Source organism: Dermacentor albipictus, chromosome 1 (assembly GCF_038994185.2).
Source record: "Dermacentor albipictus isolate Rhodes 1998 colony chromosome 1, USDA_Dalb.pri_finalv2, whole genome shotgun sequence".
Classification (NCBI taxonomy): Eukaryota; Metazoa; Arthropoda; class Arachnida; order Ixodida; family Ixodidae; genus Dermacentor; species Dermacentor albipictus.
Window position 1 is genome coordinate 456,778,964 of NC_091821.1, and position 23,275 is coordinate 456,802,238.

The 23,275-nt window shown below is 45.5% G+C and overlaps 1 protein-coding gene across 1 annotated transcript in view; it reads right to left on the reverse strand.

Moving 5' to 3' along the window:
- The window catches only part of LOC139054788 (peptidase M20 domain-containing protein 2-like), a 78,635-nt gene that overhangs the window by 4,061 nt on the left and 51,299 nt on the right, over positions 1–23,275 (reverse strand). The window contains exons 3-7 of the mRNA XM_070532404.1: positions 18,851–19,055; positions 7,630–7,799; positions 6,669–6,818; positions 4,724–4,853; positions 1,621–1,866 (exon numbers count right to left, since the gene is read on the reverse strand). Of these exons, the coding sequence (XP_070388505.1) occupies positions 1,621–1,866; positions 4,724–4,853; positions 6,669–6,818; positions 7,630–7,674 (571 nt within the window). The 5' untranslated portion in view covers positions 7,675–7,799; positions 18,851–19,055. The remainder of the gene's footprint in view (positions 1–1,620; positions 1,867–4,723; positions 4,854–6,668; positions 6,819–7,629; positions 7,800–18,850; positions 19,056–23,275) is intronic.

Here is a 23,275-nt window from a genome sequence, read left to right on the forward strand (position 1 = left end):
TTAAAAGTCCGAACACGAGGTATCGACTCAACCCCAGGATACCCCTTTCCCTAGACACGGCAAAGCCGTGCACGGCTACAGGCTGGAGGTGCCTACCCTCGCGTGCTCGCGTACCTGGTGTCGCCACACACTAAACATGTGATGACGGAGACGCCCGTCCGGGGCCCGATAACGTTTTCTGTTGTTGCTCAATGCTTGCTACATAATTGTGGTTTACAAGCGTGAAAGAAGCCCACGAATACAAGAAAAAAATTTCTTCGCGAATGGCCCCTCGCGGCACTCAGCGAGCCGTAGTGCGCTCAGTCAGCGCGCTCGTCGCCGCACCGCGTGGCCGCCGCGGTATCTACGCTGCGTAGCGTTACGCAGCTACATGCAATTGCAATGCGTATGCGCAGCTGTTCTGTCGCGCAGCACAGGGCGTGAGCGTCGCTCGCGCTCATCTGCTCAACTCTGGTCGTGCTACGTTCCCGGCTTTCTCCTGCACAAGCTTGACCGATGCATGGCATGGTGACATCTATGTCGCGCATTATGAAGCGCTATAAATAGCTCAGGCGTCTAGCCAGTAGTGTCCAGGAATGAGCACGTGCTGGGAAGCATGCGTGTAGTCTGACATTAAAGTGACACTAAAGGCAAATACTAAGTCGGCGTTGACTGTCTAAATACCATTCCAGAAAACTCAAACTTAGGCATTTCGAAGCGGTATTTATAGCTCAATACGAACCGAAGTCTGCCAAGGCTTCTAACCAGGAGCATTGTTCGAGGCCAGTTGAGCATCTTGAGCTAGCTGAAATTAGCGGAACGCGATTGCTACAACACTGATAAGAGGGGTGGCTAAAATGTAATTCCTGCAGGCACGGCGATAATAGAGCGTCAGTAGACGATATTCCGCTTCTTCAGGAAGCACCTAATTACTATCGGAATTCGCGAACAGATTTTCGCTCACTTCAGCCTGTTAGTAAATTTCGTGGCTATATATACACAGCAGTAGTAGGAAAAAGCGCCCCGATCCAAACACCCTTCTTGATTGGTGTCACCTATTGGCCAATAGCAGCCGCATATGGGAATATGCTAAATTACGAAGTAACCTATCCAGAAAATAGTGAGGACTAGGCTTCGGCCTAAAAGAGAGGATATGAGAAAAAAAGTGACTTCACCCTCCGTTTGCTACCTTCACACATCACGCAGGACTGCAAAATCTTGCGAAGGGGTTCACAGCAGCGCATGCTATCCGCAGGCTGTTTCTCAACATGGCCGAGAAGTGTGCCAGGCAGCCTTGAAGACGTGACAATTTAACAATGTAATTACCAATACATGGCTGTTCAGTTCAAATACTATTTATATAGCCAATACATTTCGACTTCGCTCTCTACAACGCACATAACATAGCGTTAGCTAATATTCATGTTATGGTAGAAGCGAACTTCACGTCAGTCGGCGTTAATACAGGCCTACGTTTCGGAGCGGGGAGGCATGCAGGACAGATGCCAGGCAGTTGTGTGTACAGATCTTGTAATAGAGTTTTAGGTTGACAGTAAATAATATTGATTGAAACTAATTCCAGATCGAGCTTTATATTCACCATACCTATTTCCATAGGCACGTTAAGGCCACTGGGCATACCTTGCGCCTCCGCATGCTTCTGGAAGAGTCTCAGCATGGGTTCATTGAGGTTCATGTGCTTGCAGAAGATTTCCTTTTCAGTGATGTGTATTTCACAGCCAGTGGCCTTAGCGGATGCTTCCATGCAGGCTTCCAGCTCACGACGCACTTTTAGAAGCCTCTCGCTGCTCGGTGCCCTCACGCAGAAGTGCAGCTGGCTGCGACGAACCTCCAGCTCTGGTGTCGCCTCAGAGCGTAGCATAACGCCTGTTGTAAAGATGGAGGCTTACTTTAGCAAACGGTTTCAGTCGCACTAGCTAGACAAATACACCTTACGCATAAACGAGAAGGCACTGAGAGAGAAAAAGAGATGAAGGTAATTACAAAAATAGCAAAAACATCTGCGGGAGCTACGGCGCCAGCTCCGGCTTGCTACTATCCACAGTGAAAAGGCGACGGATGATAAATTGAGTGTTGGTGATATTGCACTATAGCCCTATAAAATGTTTACAGCCTTACGGGTGTTTGCTTCTCAAGTGATACGCCTACCGTTAGGGCCTCACAAAATATATAGAGTACATGCGATTACAAAAGACGTGGTTGAAAACTATGCAGTCATCCTGATAGCCTTGGGCGCACAGAAATATCCGACAGGAGAATTTCGCAAGGCATAGGTATGAAACATTATTTAATGCACTTTTTACGTCGCCTGTCACAGCTTTCATAATTTTTACTGGCAAGAAATAGTCGGCAAATAAGATGCCATCTTTGCTTCCTAACCAACATTCTGATCTTACCCAAGTAAACGTATGGGTGTTAGGCATGCGACAACCGAACATGCTTTATACACAGATAAAGGTGTAAAAAAGTTTACAGTAATTTTTTCTAAATTGCCGCACCGCAGTAAACATGGGCAACGAAACAAAATCTAGATCTATTTACAGTACTTGGAGAATACGCAGTGGCAGCCGTGGTAACTGTGGTATAATCTACAAGGTGAAAGGATCCGTCGTAGTTCTGTCATTCCTGCAATATTTTTTAAGCTTACCTAGAGGCTGCTACTACATCTTACGCTGAGTGCGAAGAAATGGGCGACATAGAAGACGTAATTTAAGCCTGAAAGTGCTTTTGTCCTGAAAGCATGGGCAGCATGTATGTACAGCATGCGAATCAAACTGTTTCTTCACGGAAGGAGAGTGGATAGTGCACTTGGATGGGTCGCACATTCTTCTGGCATTTCCGTGAAAGAAAATCCTACTTCACACATGCTGACATCTTTTGCGTGCGAAGAGACCTTTAGAGGGGCAAAGTGCAAGAACTTGGCAAGGCTAACCCCGCCAGTAGAACCGTCATAACAACCACCACTACCACCACAAAGTTCAGATTTCTTTCGCACGACTTGCAGCGATGGCGTTTGTCTGATATCCTGGATGTCAAGGAGGCTCTTGATACACGCATCTGCTGCGTAGTTTGCATAGTTAGCGTGGTTATGAAGTGAGTTGTGTATCACCGCATTCTCTACAAACTGAGAATGTGCGTTAGCCCCAGTTGAAACATTATTTTTCTGTCATGATAGCATCGAGTCTTCTCCTCACGTGCCCCTGTGACATAAGGTGCATTACCGACTGGCGGTGGTCGAGAATCTTATGTATTCTGCTGCTAACATCTGCCAGAATTATTTCGAGCTCAATCACCATGACATTTCTTTAAATGATTGTGGGTTTAAAAGATAAAGCAAGTAAATGTTTTTTCATCATCGAAGCAACGCTTTTCACTATATTATTGCTTAGAATATTACCAAATACAATAACCGACCTTTGAAGTAAACGACAATCTACGAATATTAGGATCCTTGAAAAAAATATTTCCGCGGCATCCACGTAGGCAATCGAAGCAACAACGTATGGTATGTTTTAAATGAATTTTGTCATGGGACCAATGTCTAGCTCATGGGCACTTTCAATACTGAAATATTCAATAACAGTTGCCACTTAAAAATATTGAATTTGGGTGTCATCCATAGCGTGCATATATTAATGATGCCAGCAGCATTCCGACGTGCATCGAAAGCGAAGCTTGCGGGGATCGTTTTAGGCGCAAGCGTACCATGATAAGCAGTGGGAAGTGGCTATTGTTTCGCTTGGACCCTATATAACTCAAAACCTTTCCAATCTATTTTTATTTTGGTCTCGTGATGACAAAATTATGTGACCGCCAACGGATGCATCGTGCGATGACCCACAACGTTCTTCGAAAGTTGTGAGTCATCGTTTATAGGTCACCTTTGCTTGCTTTTAGAACAAATAGCATTACCTATATTGACAGATTTCTCTAATCTAATTGGCTGAGAAGATGCGAGGAGCAGGTCAGAGGGGAAATGGCTTCGGTGGGGCCGAGCTAGCACATGGAAAGTGGATAACCGGATGAGGAGGGTAGTGCCGGCGTCTGCGATTGCCCGCTCCCCCTTGCTTAGCTTGCGGTGGCTTCGCGAAAATCACGGCGGCTTGTATCGGAACGATCAAATGGCTGCTAAAATTGATACTCAGCGAAGAAGTGTTGGCAGAGTTAAGCCATAAAGGCCCCGAAAGGGCTGACCAACGTCTACTTGCAACCATAAATATTCATTCTACGCAGATAAATTCATATTCCGCCGCAGCCATCAGTGGACAGTATCAATGTGACCGGTGGGCAGAAAAGCTCTATTCCTTTTGTAATGGTGCAGTTTTCTGCTATTCAAAAAAGCAGTTTTGTTCGGCATATCGGTGCATTTTAAGTTCATACACTTTGACGTAGTGAGTTTTCGCCGTTTGTGATGTGAAGTGACAGGCAGGCAAATCGGGCGCAGACCGCACACATATCGCTGATAGCCGACGGTTAGTGGGAACAAAGTTGTAGAATCATAAATAATTATTTTCGTTTTGTTTGGTCTAATCGTGCATAATCAGAGCGTACACTTTAATCACAAGGGGAGCTTTCGAGGCTTTCGTGACGTCGCATGAGAGACAGGCGAAGTGGGGGCGGCCCGAAAGAAAGTTTTGCAACAGTGATCGGAACTACGTAGACTGTGATGTTCTCTTATTCGGCCGTCTGAAAGCATTGCACGCTGCGCCATCGTTCGCCTCACCATGCATCTTGCACTCAGGGTCAAGGCGAGCCCGCATTAGAGACACGCCTGAGTAGGCGAGCACGGCGGCGTCTAAAGCACTTGACTGCACGCCCTGCTTTCCTGAAGTGTTCTCGAAGACCACGGTGACCTGCACGTGGAGGGCAGACGTTAACGTAGCACTGAAACACTTTTATAAGTAACCTGAAAATTACATCAACAGTAAATTACGCCCCTTTGCAACTATTTTCCCGTATCGCCGACAGAAGACATCGCAGCTGGAGGCGACGAAGGGACTACTTCGGTTTCTGAAAGAGATGGGCTTGGACAAGCGGCTGTGACAGTGATGTCACGTACCGCACAAGAGTAAAGGCCTGTAACTGATGATGTGTGTGCTTTTTGATGTGCTCTCTCTCTCTCTCCTCCCCATCTTTCATCCCCCCATCCCGCACCCATGTGTAAGGTAGCAAACTGGTTAAGCCAAACTGGTTAACCTCCTTGCCTTTCCTTCTCCACTTTTCCCTTCCTTTCTTCTTTCATGATTTCCTACCGCGAGAAAAAAAATTAGACGTTTTTATCGGACCAATGAGTGGCTTTCTCTTTTCATTTGCACAAACACGCTGCAAGCTAAACAGGGGACGCAAGAGAGCAATGAACATGAGGCCTCACCCAAATTTCAACGCTAGGCAATATCAATGCTCGGCTTTACATTTTGGAGGCCACGCACAGTAGACGCAGCAACATGCCATTGTCGTATTTAGACTGGCAGTGCAACGATGAAATGATTTTTCTGCCTTTTTGAAATTGTGTGCGTATGTTTTTCTTGATTTAACTCAACTAAGCAATAATGCTCGTATTACTCAGAGTGCTTTCACGATTCCGAAATTTGCCAGTATGCTTATTGTATGCTTCACTGCTTGCGATGACGTTACATGAAGACATTGCGAAGGTCAGAGGAAGTGGCATTTTTCGTGGTTCTGACAGGAGATTGTAAGTTCCCTGCTGCATGTAGTGCAGTAATATTTGGATCACGTGCTCACAGGAGCCTCGTCAACGGATTAGCTACGTTTTCTTTCTATGTTCAAAAAGTGTTCTTTTAGGGCCGCTTTAAAATGTCTAATTTAAACACACTTCGTCCACATTAAAAAAGTGGACGAGGTCTTGCTTCTTGTAACTGTCATTATGTGATCGAAAAATAGAGGCATAAGGGAGAGCTCCACACAGGGCCGGATTGGTTTTCTCGGGAAATTATGTATGCTTAGGTCACTTAGAAGGCTTTAATAGCTGTCGACCCACTTCAAAACAAATGCAAGGTCAATAACGGACGAAATAAGCACTTCTTTATTGATTATTGAAACATGTAACAAGGTATACTGATCATTCTAGTGGTGTTGTTTACCAGATCTTACCAGACGCGGTAGACAATTGATTACAAGGGTAGGATCAAAGCTTTCGGGCGGGCCCGTTGATAACACATACTTATTAGTGTCTTAGCGCAGATTCTGCAAAGAAGCACACAGGGCTACAAACTAAACAGGGTGCTATTCGCCCCTGTTACACGACTCTCTGTGCATCCTTGGTGCCATTATGCGGGCAAGCAGCGTAGATGGTCTTCGTACATATTCGTCGTACATTACCGCTTTGATCGTGCACACTAGTTTCCATGGGCTCTTCTCGGCAACCGCCTAACGGGTTTTTCATCAGTCCCACAGTGTTATTATTTATTACTTCAGGGAATAAATTACGAAGCTCACGTATTCATGCCGCGTTACTAAACATAACTGAATTAGGTTGGCATGCCTACGGAATTTAGTGGAGGATTGACTAGGGCGAGGAGCTCTGTAAAGAGCAGCGCGGTAAGGATGCGGAACACAAGCATAAGTGGATGAGGCCTAGCCGTTGCAAGGATGTAAGGTGCACGCATGTTCATGTTTAGTCGTTTTGGCACCAGATAGCGTGTACTCACCCCGCATCGCGCTGAGAGGACGACCCGCAGAGCGCTTCTTGTCTCCGGATGCGCCATCAGAGCCGCGTCAACGCCCTCCAGGGCACCGGCTCGCAATAGGAGTTCTTTGCCCATACCACCCTCTTCGGCGGGTGTGCCCAGCACCACCACCTGCGGTCGTCCGGGCGTACACATCGTTTACTCTGTCTAGCCTTCCCACCATGTCCATTGGATCGGAGAGCTAGACACTTGTCTTCGTTAAGGCGAAGCATAGCCTAAGGCAAACGGAGGACGCAGAAATATACACTGCATACATAATACCAGGAGCGTGCAGTGTCGCTCCCTTTGAGAAAAGTCAGAAAACCTCCAAGGAAGGCCTACCTCTGTGTCCAATGAGGCAAAGTATCTAGGGTGTTCACTTTCGCATGGCTATGCGCTCTTATCGTGTGTTAAAATCGTTATTGCGTAAATTCCTTCTTAAATCCTTCACGGCGGTTAATCATAAGTGAAAGATTGCAACAGGCTTATTTACCAGCCGCGACTCTCTCGTGATAATTGAATCTAGACGTATACCGACAGTTCGAAAGTTACAGCAGCAGATAACTTAGTGACTTTTATTTCACAGCGCCCGTGTCGCAATGGTGTAAATATAGCGGTGTTGTTGAATCAGAAAGTATCGACTGACCGTGTGTGCTTTTTCAGGTTAATTCGTAATTATTTCCAATTACGCGACGGTTATACTTATTGCATTTGTGCACTAGACATTGGATACAACTTGAGCATATTCATTGGCTTTCTGTATACTGCGTCATGAACACTTATGGATATAAGTGTTCCTTAGCCCGAACTAACCTCGCCCAATTATCCTTCAGAAAGAATATTCAGAATATTCAGCATAACAAACGTAACGTTCATAGCTCTTGCATTTTAAGAACCCGCCTCTTCCACAATTGCCAATGGTTCTGAATACGGCAGTACTCACCCTGCCTTGTATAGGTGTTCCGCACAGCTGTTCCTGTCTCTTCATCAGGTCGCGCACGGCCACAGCAGCAGCGATGGCGCTCTCGGCAATCAAGTTGTGTCCACAGGCGTGACCAAGCCCCGGGAGGGCGTCGTACTCACAAAGCAGAGCCACGACCGGAGATGAACCGACTGCGAATAGGTGATGGGAAGCAGCACCTTTCACTAAGTTGTCATCATCATCAGCCTGGTTACGCCCACTGCAGGGCAAAGGCCTCTCCCATACTTCTCCAACAACCCCAGTCATGCACTAATTGTGGCCATGTCGCCCCTGCAAACTTCTCAATCTCATCCACCCACCTAACTTTCTGCCGCCCCCTGCTACGCTTCGCTTCCCTTGGAATCCACTCCGTAACCCTTAATGACCATCGGTTATCTTCCCTCCTCATTACATGTCTTGCCCATGCCCATTTCTTTTTCTTGATTTCAGCTAAGATGTCATTAACTCGCGTTTATTCCCTCACCCAATCTGCTCTTCACAAAATCAATTTTGGTATGTGGTATCCAACAAGTGAAACCCAAACGAGAGATGGTGCGGTGAATGGGGAAGCAAAGAAGTGTTCTGCTTTTTGTTACAATAGCCCTGAAGCACTCCTCGGGCTCAGTGAAAGAAGAAAGCCCGCATATAGCGTTCCGCACTGCGATCACCTCAGCCAAATTTTGCAGTGGTGTACTGCGCACCGAGCTAAGAAACGCAGAACAAACGCTCTCTTTCACTTTCACTTTTTTCGGGCTGCCATATGCGTCATATAGTCAATTACCATGCCCGGGTGCAACTAAACACGAAAACGATCAGCAGGAGCTATGACACCTGTGGCTTGGCTAAGCGAGGTTCTGGCAGAAAAAAAATAATAAAAATTTTTACGAGTATTACCCCAGTATGGATTAGCCAGACAAGACAAAGGTCCCGACAAAGATGAACACTTGGAGGGATTAACAGTGCTCGAAGAATAGAGACCTACCGAAGTCAACGCTGCGAACAGAGGGCATGTGTTCTGAAACAGCAGATCAGACAGAAGGTTTGGCTGCAGATTGGGTATGCATAAGTGCGCTTCATGTAGATTTTTAGCGGTTGAATGTTTGAGTGCGTCCTTTATTGTCCTTTCTATTAATCTAACGCGCAGGACAACGCGACAAAGCGCATGTAAGTTGTTTACATCGTGCATCTCTTTACAAACCCGTACATGATAGTCATCCTGCACTGGGGACTCTTCTATTACCGAATTTTGATCGAACGATGTAGAGTTTGTTCTCACATCGACATTTAAGCTCACCCTAAACTTGCGCATGCCCGTCGAGGAGTAGACGCTAGCACTAAAAACAAGCGTCTCGGAATAGACATTTACAGTTTGGAAGCGATAGGAATTTATGTTTGCCGTTTGTGCTATGAGAAGCGCCCACGGCCACGTGAACGTGGACACGCATGCCAACGACCTCGGAACAATAAGAGCCTGAGGTGCTTTTTAATCACTTTCCGGTGCTTTTAATGCCAAGTATTGCCGGTACCCAGCCGCGCTAGAAACATAAAGTGCTCTCGCTTTTTACTCGGTCTATAGCATAAAGTGAATGTAAACGACTCTACAGAAAAAAGTTGCCGATGATGACCTTACTTCCTAGTGCGAAATTTGAGCGCATCTCTACTGCTGTTTCCGCTTTTCGATATATTGAGGCAAAGAATTCGAGCAAGACATGTATGTACAGTTGGGGGCAATTTTTTTTCTTCAAACATATTCCTTCTACAAGAAACACTCCACTCCCACTTCTTGATTCTCATGAAGGAGGCTTTGTAGTCGGAGAAATAGATGGATATATGCTAGACTTGCTACACCAATGCGTGGTTCATGGTAGCACGCCTCTGGATTCTGGCGGCAACGGCCCTGGGCCTCTGCTCGGGCAGCTCGTTTAGCAGCAGCGCAAATGCAGGAATTCCACCGATTTCCTCGCTCTTGGCTCAGAACGAACTGGCTGAAAATAAACTATTTATATAGGCAGACGGATTATATTATGATATAAACCGTCTGTGAGCCTCGGACAATCCGCCTCGTGCAGAACATTTCGCACCAGCCGCCGCAAATGGAGCGTAGCTTGGCGCAACTGCCTCGCTCATCGGGATGTCGCGGGAGGCAGCCCATAGGGCCATATGAACGTTGCGCCATATGCGTTGGCCATATGAAAACAGCGCGCGCTCTTGCGCGGTCGCCGCCACGGAAGAGAGGGGGGGAGGGAGAGGGGGCACACTCAGTGGAGGCCATGGCAATGCGTTTCGGCTCAGCCAGCAGCACATTGCCGAGATCAGCCACCACCGTGCCGGCGCTTTGATTGCCGCCGCACAGGGGTGGCATTAGAGGAGGAGCGAAGAGAGGAAGGATCGCGCCGTGCGCGAGAGATGGCGCCAAGAGCGCGAGCAGCTAGAACAGTGCGCGGACCCCGGCTACGGAGCTGGTTACGGCAAGGCACTACGGCGATGGCAACTCGAAACGCAGGAACGGACACCAGACAGCTGCGCTCTAGTATCGCCTCAAAATGCCCATGGATTGAAATAGGCAACAGCAAGGGCGTTGCCATGTTGCTAGTCTGTGCTATTCAGACAGGACGCGCCAATCAGCGTTATCTTCGGCCTCCCTGAATATGGTGGCACCATCCAGTTCAGGCGCCTGCAAACGCATGCTTTCGCGCACCGCAATTTTCACACCAAATCTTCTAATATAGATGCGAATTTTCTGAAATATATGCGGAACAACCCTTTCATGCTGTTCACACGTATGTGATGTATGTTAATGATTGTTCTTCGGTACTATTCTGGAAATTTGCATCGTTAGAAAATGAGTCACAGCAACATGGCCGCGCCTTCGCGGTTGCTACATTTTTCACTGAGCTTTTCCACCAGACTTAGCATGCTATAACTCTATAGTCTAAACGGACACAATAGGCCTGAATATAAAGGGACTGAATCGTTGTTGACTGAATGGTACCAGCGGATGTCTAAATGGGCGTAAATAAATTTATACAGGCATAGTGAACGCTAAGTCCTTACACAAAAGATAGGCAAAAGCAAACCGTTCTTTCATTGTGTGTGTGTGTGTGCTGCTAGATGTCAGCTATAAATTATGAATTAGCCTAAATTTCGACCTTATATCTGAGAGCAATTTTTCATGCTGTTTCACGAGATAGAAAACAGGCAATTGGGCTCGCCGAAGCGTTTTTTTTTTAGCTTTGTAAAAACGGTAAAGTAGTGTGAAATGACGGGTAAGTTATGCAAAATTACAAAATTTCTGCGAAACTGGTCATTTCTGGCATTGACGACGAAAACGCGCTAAATGTCAGTCATTTAGTGGTTGATTTCAACACTTCAATTATCGCATATATACTAGCTGCATAAATGCATAAATATGTATCCATAAGTACAACCCTCATTTACTTTTTGATTTACCGCTCACTCACTCAACCCCTCACAGAATGACCTAGATAGCGGGAATTGCACACAGGATGCCGAGACTACTGCTGAATTGACATTTTTCAAGCGCTGGAGCCGTAGAACAGAAATGGATTATATAAATACCTGAAGACAGGGACAAGCTTCCCTTACAATGGAAATTTTTTACTCGACTAGCAGACAATCTACGCAGCCATAACGATCTTGCCTATGCACAATAGAGCCTAGAAAAATGGGTTAAACAAGAGGAAACTACCTCATCCTTCTGACAGTATGAGGCTTTAGAAGCTATCGATAACCCTTCCTAACGTTAATAATATCGGAAGGGAAACTCCGTATCATGAAAGTCACTGGCTTTACTGTTGAAGGTTGCACCGCAATTTGCCATAAGGTATGGCTCAGCTACCTGACGAGTTACCTGACCTTGATGTCTGAGGCTAGTACGGCTTATTTAGAAGCAGAATAACGACAATTTCGGTAATTGTCAACAAGCTGAGGTAAAGTTCCCGAGCATCTTATCAAAGCGTGATGTTCAATGAAGTGATCTTTGACGCACGCGCAAAACTGCCCCACATGAACTTTTGTGCAAGCTAGTGGAACCACGTACGCAAGTCCCTACACACAGTTGATGAATTCGGCCCTCTGTTTAACGCTGGCACGGGGCACTTCTTTAGATTTCTCTAATGCGCGAGCAGAAACGTGCATTTACTTTCTGCTCCATACGGCACAAATTGGTAGTGCTTCGCACCTCCATGTGTACATATGGACGCACGTTTATGCATGTAAAGGCGTAGCAATGAACAAGTACATATTGTGCGCCTAGGGAATGACTGCTCATTTCTGCGGTAGTTCGTGTTCCTGCCGTTGAGCTTTTTCTCCTATATGTACCTTTTATTTCCTGAGGTTGTGTTTACATACGGACGTTAGTACATTTAGGGTAACCTGCTTGTTTACATTTTTTACGTGCGCTGTAGAGCTCTCATCTTTAAGATGATAGCAATACGTGTAAAGAAGACAAAAAAGCTAGCTCCCGCTATTCATATCTGATCTTCTTCGAATGATCAGAGCTAAACTTCAGTACGTTTTATTGACCTTGGTTCATTGTACTAACAGACATATCTCTGTTAACCAGCCCTTCTAATCATTCGTTTCCATCAATTCCTACGTGTTATGGAATCCACTGAAACATAATGTTAAATCCTTTGCTCGTTAGGTCGTCAATCAGTGCCAGAGACTGCCTTGTAAATTTCTCTAGAGGTAAGCCCCGATGTAATCTCTGTAATGCTGACTTGGAATCCATCAGCACCACGACATCTCGTGCAGAAAAGGCCCGCAGTTTCCGCAAAGCCGCGGCGATTGCGGCGCTTTCTACTGTTGTAGAGGAAACTACGCCTAGCGCTGACATGTGTCCCAAAAGTGAAAGCTCCAAAAGCTTTTCAAAACCCTAAGGGTGCAATCCGCCTTCACTTTAGAGAAATGCACAAGAATCCACACGAATCCTGTGTGACTCATGGATATACACGCGAATAAGCGACGCTTTTATACCGCATCAGAACCGTCTCCGCGTACACCCCAGCTCAGTTATTCCAGACTGGGCTTCGCGCTTCCGCACTATGTGTTTTCTGTGGTGACATTGGCGACATCGCCAATGTCACTCGCAGTTTGACACAGAAAGAAAACCGATGGTTGACAACCTAAAAAAGAGCGGTCTTACGCACAGGACCTTTGACGACGTTGTTTTCCCCGGAGAGCCCACGCCATTCAGGAAGAGAGCGCAACGACTGCTGATAGCCTTCCTGCGAAACACGGGGCTCATCGACACCTGGGGACACACCCCTGATCTCAACTCGAATGAGGATCAGGCGGAACAATTGCCGGATATGTATGCCTGGCTAACCCCACCTGCTTTAACATGACCACCACCACCATCTTCTAATCCCACGAAATTGAAATTGTTCGGAAGCTCGGGTGCGAAAAGACATCGATACTTGCATAAGCTTTCTGTCTCCAATAAAAATTTCAGTCAGGAGTGAACCACTGGCCTTTCTATGGTTTTCGATTCTTCTTTTTTTTAATAAGGCGAAAGTCCTAGGTGGCTCGTTGCAACGGCTCATACCTGAAAAAAGCGGCACCTATTTCAGTGAGGCAAAAAGTGAGTGATGCAAAAAATATCATCATCAGGAATGGCTCACAGCCCCCGTAAGCAAGTAAGGAAGCAGAAAGGAAGTAAGAATGAAAAACGGAGAGAAAGAGAGGACAAAAGAAAGAACAGAAGAACCCTTACGTAATATATCATGTGCTCACATGTGTCATTGAGGAAGTCGACCTACCTCGCCATACGTTGACTTTACACAGCGGCTCGTTATGCCGGACCCCTCCGATCGTATAACTTAAAGGGACCCTGAAACGCTTTTGACGATTTTCTACAAACGTACTGAGTCGTTAGAGTAGGTCATTCTGATCATTAATTGACACATCTAAGTGCTCTGCGTAAAGCGTGTAATTTATTATAAGGTTTTAAAAATGCACATCGCTGCCGATCGCAGCGCACTGCTCGGCGAAATTTTAAGCCGCCCCTACCCATATGACCGAAATAACCCATATGACGTCAGTGGGGTGAGCTATCCGATTGGCTGACCAGGGCGCGTGATCGATAATTTTTTCAACTTTATGGTAAACAAATGATCTTCGTAATAGTTGGAATGTTAGTTCATTTGTTTTTATAAAGAGAAAGTAGCAGAAAGAGAATGCACAAGAACAATTTTTCATTACACTTAAGCACTTCCGGCACACAGCAAGTGTCGTCTGCTTGTGTTACAACGTACTCCATTTCGACGAGAGCTCCGCGGTCAGAGTCGGTCTCAGTCTTTTCGCGGGCACTATGATTCGACTTTGTTGCCTTGTGGACTGCAAACGTAGCGACTGGCAATATGTCAAGCTGCGACATCGTGTCCCTCTGCAGGGCAGCGTACGAGCGAACTGGCTGCTGCGCATCAGATTGCCGCTATCCGATCGGCGCCAGGATTTTGCACGTTTGTGGCCGTCACTTTACACATGCAGATTACTAACGCACTAGCGTTTCGCGAGTCCCGTATTAGGGCAAGCGCAAGGGGACAGGGTCTGGCCGCTTGACTGTGCCGTAACGGGATGAGCCGAGATGAGCAGAAGGGCAAATGTGAATGGTCTGCACGGTGCAGCCACCTGGTGGCATAGAGCTCAACCATACACAGTAGCAGCAACGAAGCGTATTCTTTTTTGCTGCCGGTGCGTATTTTTCGCAGGAGTGTAATCATCAACACGTTGTTTTTATAAATGTTTAAAATGTTTTACACTTGGTTAGAGCAATATTAGCGCTTTGTTTGGCTGGTTAAGCGCTGCGCCAACAAGTGTCTGGACCGTGCAGACCGATCAGGCCGCTCACGTACGTCTGCGCCAAAGTTCCTTCATCAGCTTGAGTTTATGCCTCCAGTCATTTGCCGATATGACCAGCTTGCCTGTGGCTAACGGAATACCAGACACGTTCGGCGCTACGACAGAATGCTCGCAACGCACGCTGCTTCGATAGCTCTCGCTTGGGGTCGACAGCCAAGCGGCTAGCGGAGAGGTTTCGCGCGGACGGGGGCGGGCTTCAAAACAACCGGAAGTGTACGATGTGACGTCGCATCGTGACGCATGACCAGTGAAGGCGGAGCTTAGCCCCGCTCGCTCGGCAAACGAGTTGAGGAGGAAAAGCATGGCTGCTGAGGAGGGTAACTTCTAATCGCTTGTAGCTCCATTAATACGTAACGCTTCACTTAAATTGTGGTGCGAATGTTCTACTTAAGCTGTACCCTACGCGTCCACAAAATTTGTCCGAAACGTTTCAGGGGCCCTTTAATGCATTACCAAGTGTGCAGTAGGCTTTCGCGTTCATGTGTTACGGAAGTGTAACATGCTGCCGGGTTTATTGCGTCAGTTGCTAGATTTCAAAAATTAAAGACATTCTACAGTAAACATTGACCAACTAACCCGCCTGGCCATCTTGCTGTGTTGTCCATTACTTCAGCGAGGTACCTCTCCTGACACGTGAACAAGCACGGGATACTGATCGCGGACTGACTGTAAGAAGCAAGGAAAGAAGAAGAAAATTCCAGACCCAGTGCTGTATTCTTTTGTCAACTGCGTACTGACGCTCGCAGTAATGTTAGAAAAAATAAAGAACAGTAGCTAATTGTTTCGCGTCATAGGTGTGAATACGTCTCCAGAAAATACGTCGAAGCCCGAAACTGCAGTAGCCCCTGTGGTAGCGGGGTCCTCTTTTTTGCCTGCACTGTTTTAGAAGCTGTTTCATGCATTGGCATTTCCTTTCAGTTGAAACACTTCGTTGAAATGTAAGACACACCAACTTATTCTAGTCAACTCGAAGTTTACTACGCGCGGTGTTGTACGAAAATGTCTTGAAAAGACTTCCGGATAACCCACGCGTGACGCTGGTTGGCTTACTCGATATACATTGATTTCTGTGAGAAGAAGAAAAGCATGAAGAACCAATACAACAATATTCATGGTTCGTAAATGAAAAAAAAAAGAAAAAAACGTTCATTGCTCTTGGGGGTTTCCCGTCTCGCCCCTCCAACCCAAGCCATGCTGCAGCCCGCTGACGTCTCAACAACTATTCTTCCACTGAAGGAGCCAGAGTGTGCCAATAAACAATCAGTCTTCGCGACTTCAGAGTGCAGACGCAATAACTTAAAGCAGTTCTGTCAGTTTGCACAAGAAATTGTCCTTTCAGCAACGCTAGGTACGAATTACAATAACTGATCGAGGACCTTAACCAAGGAAGCGGCAGAGTAGAGCTGGAGATTATTGTACAGAAAACAAAACTGTGATTCAATAGCCTGGAAAGAAAACAATAATTCGAGATTGCTAGTAAGCCTCTTGAGTCTGTACAGGAGCATGTTCAGAAGGTCAATTACTGAGAGCGACATTCATCATGAGAAGAAATGAATTCTGGGCTTTCACGCGGCAAAATAAGTATTTGATTATGAGGCGCGCCGCAGTGAGGGACTCCGTATTATATTTGACCACCTGGCGATCGTTAAGGGACCCCTCACCCGGTCTTACCATTTCGAGCTGACAAGCGCAGTCCATACAATGCACGCTATCGATCGTGTCTGCTTAGTATTAGATCGCTACGCGCCGCGGAAGGAGCTGAAATTTTAAACGAAAACATTTTTTGCGGGCTCCGCGCTCCAAGCCGTAGAGTTACGTATATGTCACAGTTGCTTACGTACATCGCAGTGATGTGACGTCACTGTCAGTAGCACGTGACTTCAAGAATTATTCAAGGCAAGGGCTGTTATTTGCTGCTTTAATTGACCAAAAAGAGTTTAGATAAGTAATAAAACCTACAAAACAAATGTCTGCGAGTCTTTCTCTTTCCCTCGCACATTAGCAAGAGTAGTTCCCTTCCGTGTGCGTATTCTTACGTCGAGCAGTCGCGCGCATTGAGAGCAAAACTATGTCATTTTTACCGCGTTCCGGCGCGAGATCATGCTCTGCGGTCCGCTTGCGTCTGCCTCAGTGTTCGTCTAGCGCTGGCGTATAGCGCTAGTAAGGCGTTCACACGCACAACGTGAAAAATATTGCGCTGCGCGAAACGAGATGAGTGCAATAGCTCGTGCACGCGACCGTCAGTGGAAGTGCGGCGCGCAGCGTAAGAGCGAGAGAGCGGGAGAAAAAAAAGGAAGGCGGCGCCAGTAACGTATGAGTCAAGCGATTCTCCAAAACCGGTATAGAGAACGCAGGGAAGGAATTTGGCTTGCAGAGGCTAGACGAAGCAAGTGGAGAGAGCAAATGGTGCCGCTCGCCTGCTGAAATCATGGGTTCGTGACCCTGAAATATTCCTCCCCCCCCCCCCATCTTGCCTATTATTGTTTTTTTTTGTGGTAGAACGCTCGCCAGAGGGTACGTAACAACTTCCAGTGCATAACCGAAATTTTGTATGCGGCTTGGTGAGAGGCCCTTAAGCGTCCCGCAATGCACGGGACACGAGCCTTTTTGCATTTCTACCCCATCGAAGCGCGGCCGCTGCGACTGCAGGAGGTCATGAGATGGAAGTTAAAAAATACGAACTGGGAGTTTACCACTGTGTTGGAAAGAAAAGTGAACGATCATTACACTCTACCGGTGCTAACATATTGGGCAGAAACTTGGAGGTGTACAAAGAAGCTCGAGAACAACCTAAGGACCTCGAAGATAGCCACTGAACGAAAAATGCTAGGCGTAAGGTTGAGACAGGTCATCGTCGCCGAGCCCTGTTTCCACTTCTGGATAGGCTCCACACTGGACTGCTACCGTTTCTGTCAGAGGAGTAGTTCTTCCTTGGGGAAGGAAAGAACAGTCATCAGGCCGTTTCCTGTCGATTGCTGACGCACGCGTACGGTTTAATTTTCGACAAGTCTCTGTATTATTTTTGCGCATACACATCTCATAGAATCACTGCAAAATTATTTAAAGTGGCTCTATCACATCGTCATTGTGCATCACCGCTGTGGACACTGTACACATTAAATAACATTTTATAATATCTGACAATTAGTTTACACGTAACTGTGCGCTTCCGCGGGTCTGTGTTGGTATATGTTAATCGGAGTGTACTCGGACATTTCTTTGAAGACGTGCCGGGTATACATTGCTTCATTCTTCGTATATGTTATCGTCCTGCTAGAATTGTACCTTCAATGTAACTCTGTGTTCGGATAGTTTTCTGTTGAAATAAACTTTATATAAAATGGAGACAGAAAGACAGCGGGGTGGATTGGGGAGAAAACGGTGATAGCCAATCTTCAAGGTAATTATAACACAAAGAAATGGAGCTGGGCAGGCCCTGTAATACGAAGGGTAGATGACCAGTGGGTCATTAGAGTTACAAAATGGGCTCTAAGGGAGAGGAAGCGCAGTCGGGAAACGAAAGAAAACGAGGTGGGGTGATGAAATTAGGATAATCGCTCGCGCACGCTGGAATCATCAAGCACAAGGCAGGGTAATCGCAGATCCTAGGGAGAGGGCTTCGTCCTGCAGTGGACATAAAAATAGGCCGGTGATGATGCTGATGATGATTGATGACCAGATAGGTGGGCAAGCAGTTTAGTTTCTCTTTACTCTTGCTCCTGCTTATGGTTTGGCCTTTGTCTGCTTGATCACGTAGCGTTTTTGCTTTCCTAGCGTTTGGCGTTGTTAATCTACCTTTCTGGATCATCTTCCTTTCTGGTATCTTGCTTCTAGAAAAATATGAGCCTGCAACTCCAACAAGAAATGATAGTTCCGAGTACGGTGTACATCCTGTCCATTTTATTCATCTACATTCTTTTGTTTAATCCACCGCGGTAGCTTAGCGGCTATGGTGTTTCGCTGCTAAGCACGAGGTCGCGGGATCAAATCGGGGTGGCGAGATCAAAACGGAGCAGCTGCGACCGAATTTCGATGGGGTCAAAATGCATAAATGTCAGTGTTCGGTGCATTGGTGGCACGTTAACCATTCCCTAATGACCAAAATTATGCCGGGGTCCCCCACTACTGCGTGCCCCATAACCGAATCGTAGTTTTAGCACGTAACACCCCACAGTTACATTTTCTTCATTTGTTTAAGGTAGATTGCACCGGTAACCGTTACCACAAAATATAGACATTATTGGTGCAGAAATATGCGTTGAAATAGTACAATGAAGAAAGCGTTTTGAAACTGACGCTGCTCTTGCGATGTTGTTACCTCCGTACTCGGCGCGGAAAGCAGTTTGTAGAACGTAGTGTCGCTTTACGTCGAAACCTTCTTTTTCGAGGAAGGCGCAAAGAATGTTGTGCGCCTTGTGCTCCTCAAAACGGGTCTCCGGGTTCTCCCATAGGAAGCGGCCCACGGCGTGCAGCTGTTCCTCCCTTGATGTCACCGCGTCCTCGACGACTTTCCGTGCGTCCAACTGGGCCGAGATAAGATTAGGCTGCAAGAAAACAGGCTAACGCTAACTAAAATTTTGGCATTCATGTTATGAGAACGTAGGCTCCATGGCAACTAATAAATTTCGGGAGAAATTTTTTAGCTTATAAATTAATAAAAAAAACACTTCTCACAGTCGAAGAAGGAGTGAGAGCTGTGTACATTGATCGAGTTCCATTTCTCTTCCCATCCTGTACGTTTGAGTTCACGGACATGCGAGCCGTACTTACAGTTGACGTATACTTGAATTTGATGAAAGCTGTCCAAAGGCTTAAGTACAGAATATATATTTATTGATGTTATAATGTGCTTTCATTTACCTGAGAAAAAAGAATTTTATAGCTATGAATATTCTACACGGATTAAGTAATGAAGCTTCATGCCTAGAAGACAGATTACGACGTGGTCCTTCCGGGGAATTTCATGAGTGGTGGGCACTTCTCGTATCAAAACCCAGTTCGACGTTGCTATGCCTACTGCATGCTCGCACAAGTGACCATCTTTACTATGTGGGTACCGTAGGTCAATGTCTCGCAGACGATGTCACTGTAAACGTATTGCTGTCATTGGCTCTACAAAGTCGTATAAGCTACCCTCGAACCACCATTACTTGTCCATGAGTTCAATAGCGGTGAATATCCGGGTAGTGCTAGTTCCTTCAATGCAAGCAGCATTCGGGTAAGTCCTTCGCTCGGTAGAGACTACTTGTGGGTGCGCAGGGCTTATGTATTAAATAAAATGTCTCCTAAAAGCACTATAGATAACTGCTAACAGTTGGCGTCACTGCAGCAAATTTGTATCTGTGCAATGTTATTGGCATCATATATTCCATATTCATCACTAGCATCGTCTTCCTTGGCCTATGATACCCGCAGGACTTCGCAGCTATCACATTCGTGCGAAGGAGCTACAGAAAGCATACTGCGTACTTGTCAGCATAATCATATTGGAATAACATCACGTGAAGTGTGGGAACCTTCAGGTGTTTTAAAATGAGCTGAAAGTATTTTCTATTAGGTAGCCAACTGATAACGAATGGTGTGTTATATTTCAAGCTACACCTTTTGTAACAATGTATACATTCCTAGTGCTGCATTTTATACGTAGTCAGATCTTACGAATAAATTATATATTTCTTCAACATAACCGTGAACCATTTCGCATGCTTGGGCTGCCCTGGTGATGACATGACATCTATTGCGTGTTCGCTGGCCGCTGCTGCCGCGGATGGAACGGATGTGTCCAGTGGCAAGGTTCGTTCTCGACCGAACAGCACAATGAACAGGGAAGAACCGGCAGTGTCGTAGAGCGAATAATTATATGCAAATGTGAAATAGCGTAGAGCAAGGTCCTGATCAGTAAGGTCGGGCGAGACATACATTTCATGCATGCCTGTGTGTGTTCTATACAGGCGCTCCGTGAGACCATTAGTTTGTGGATGGTAAGACGTAGTCAGTCTGTGCCTGGTTGAGCAGGACTGCACAATGTCGCGAAGTCTTTTGCAAGCGCACCTTCTCGAACGTTGCGATGACATGCAGCTTGCTGCGAGTGCTCCGGCGATTGCGTAGCGCCTGGCGTTATCTTTTGCCATAGCGGCCTACTTGTTGTCTGACGTTCATAGAGGGAACAGACCAAGTCTAAGCCAACGAGAAGGAATGGCTCCGACGGGAGGTTAGAGCGGTTGAAGACGCAAGCATCGGCTATATTATCCTAGGTCATTATCGGCTGACATAATTTTCGTCTTTTTTTACGTGTTGGCCATTCTTTATTTTGCAATAATTCGCATCTAGTATTTCAACCTTGCAGCCTATTCCCTGCGATTGCTTTCTGGCTCAAGTATCTATTCTCAGGCATTCGCGATAATGTTTTATTACGTTGGCAAGCGCTGCCATATAGGATCCATAGCAGAAGGCTGACAACGATAGCTTCAGGTCGAGATCATTGAGGTGCTTTTATGCGCAACGTCAATTATTTTCTGCGGTTTTGCGAAGATGACAAAGGGGAGTTCACGCCTGCAAAATTACATCACAGAGATGACAAGAGGTAAGTAGCAACCTAAAAAATGCAGTTTATTTTTGCATTACCGCTTCCGCTTCGGTATGTGCGAATTTGCGACATTCGGTCTGATCTATCTATCTATCTATCTATCTATCTATCTATCTATCTATCTATCTATCTATCTATCTATCTATCTATCTATCTATCTATCTATCTATCTATATATCTATCTATCTATCTATCTATCTATTATCGATAGATAGATAGATAGCTAGATAGATAGTCTAGATAGATAGTCTATCTATTATCTATCGATAATAGATAGATAGATAGATAGATAGATAGATAGATAGATAGATAGATAGATAGATAGATAGATAGATAGATAGATAGATAGATAGATAGATAGATAGATAGATAGATAGATAGATCAGACCGAATGTCGCAAATTCGCACATACCGAAGCGCAAGCGGTAATGCAAAAATAAACTGCATTTTTTAGGTTGCTACTTACCTCTTGTCATCTCTGTGATGTAATTTTTTTTTGTGATAGATAGATAGATAGATAGATAGATAGATAGATAGATAGATAGGTAGATAGATAGATAGATAGATAGATAGATAGATAGATAGATAGATAGATAGATAGATAGATAGATAGATAGATAGATAGATAGATAGATAGATAGATAGATAGATAGATAGATAGATAGATAGATAGATAGATAGATAGATAGATAGATAGATAGATAGATAGATAGATAGATAGATAGATAGATAGATAGATAGATAGATAGATAGATAGATAGATAGATAGATAGATAGATAGATAGATAGATAGATAGATAGATAGATAGATAGATAGATAGGATAGATAGATAGATAGATAGATAGATAGATAGATAGATAGATAGATAGATAGATAGATAGATAGATAGATAGATAGATAGATAGATAGATAGATAGATAGATAGATAGATAGATAGATAGATGCTGGATGCACAAAAGTGAAGTGCACAGCCTAAAGCAAAACGCTGAAGAATCGCAGGCTGTACGCATGGTGGGAGACACTCATTTTTGGTTAATAAAATTTCCTAACAGGCATTTTCCTTGCTCGGAAAATTGCATACAAACCGGTGGATTGAAAGGTTAAGTTTATTAGTATCTGGACAGGCTAGCCGAACGAAAGCCATAGCATGTTGCCCCCGATGAGGTGGTGAGGAATCAAAGAATGCCAGTGAGATAAAAACGAGCCACATGAACACTAACACGTACGCGTGCGAAATGCGCTGGTACAAAACTTACCGAGTTAATCTATTCAGGCCAGCATAGTGCTGGATCGCTACGCGCGCTTCTCCCGCTTAAGGAAAGGTCCACATTGGGTCAACTGCCACGCAAACACGCAGCACATGCTTTAGATAAAACGATTTTAGCCGTGCCATGGCTGCCCTGTTTGGTGCCAAAGCTGCGCCTTTTCTTTTTTTTCGAAAAGCAAACACCAGAATTACATTGTTCTTTTGTGCAACCTATATTCATGGTTGTGCGTTGATTGCGTTTGCGTACATCATTGATGATAAGTAGTTATTAAACGCGTGAAACATGAGAAGTAACTTAGAGGACCTACCATTTCGGACACAACCGGCCACGCGCGGTCCTTGGAAGAAACGCCGAGCGTTGCTCGTACAGAGACGCGTCACGCTGTCCTTGACGGTAGACGTAAAACTGCAGCTACAAACAGAGATAGCTGGGGTATTAGCAACAATGTGCACCTGATAGCGGTAGTTCGCGCAGGGCACAGCCGGTTGACTGTGTGTCTGATAACATTGACTTTTTATGTTTGGGCTTATGGTTTTTGCCCCTTGGAGATTTTTGTGATTGTCCTTCCACTTAAGGAGTCGTTGAGCTTCGGTAAGATAAAATTCCTCACAACGTTTATGCAAAATACAGAGTAAAGGAGCAAAGAGGTCTGCTTGCTTTGGATGGCTAAGAATATTTGAACTGAATCAGAAGTGAATCGGGTAAACATGGCCTACTAAATGAAGGAAAAAGACGGAATTCCTGCCTATAGTAAAAAGAAAAGAAGCTATCTCTGTTGTTGATGTAATTCGTGGTATTCTAAAATATCTAGGCATTGGCTATTGTTTACCGTGAAATATTAGTGGCGACTGATTGAGCGTAATTCTCAGGTTAGAATTGAGAAGTCGG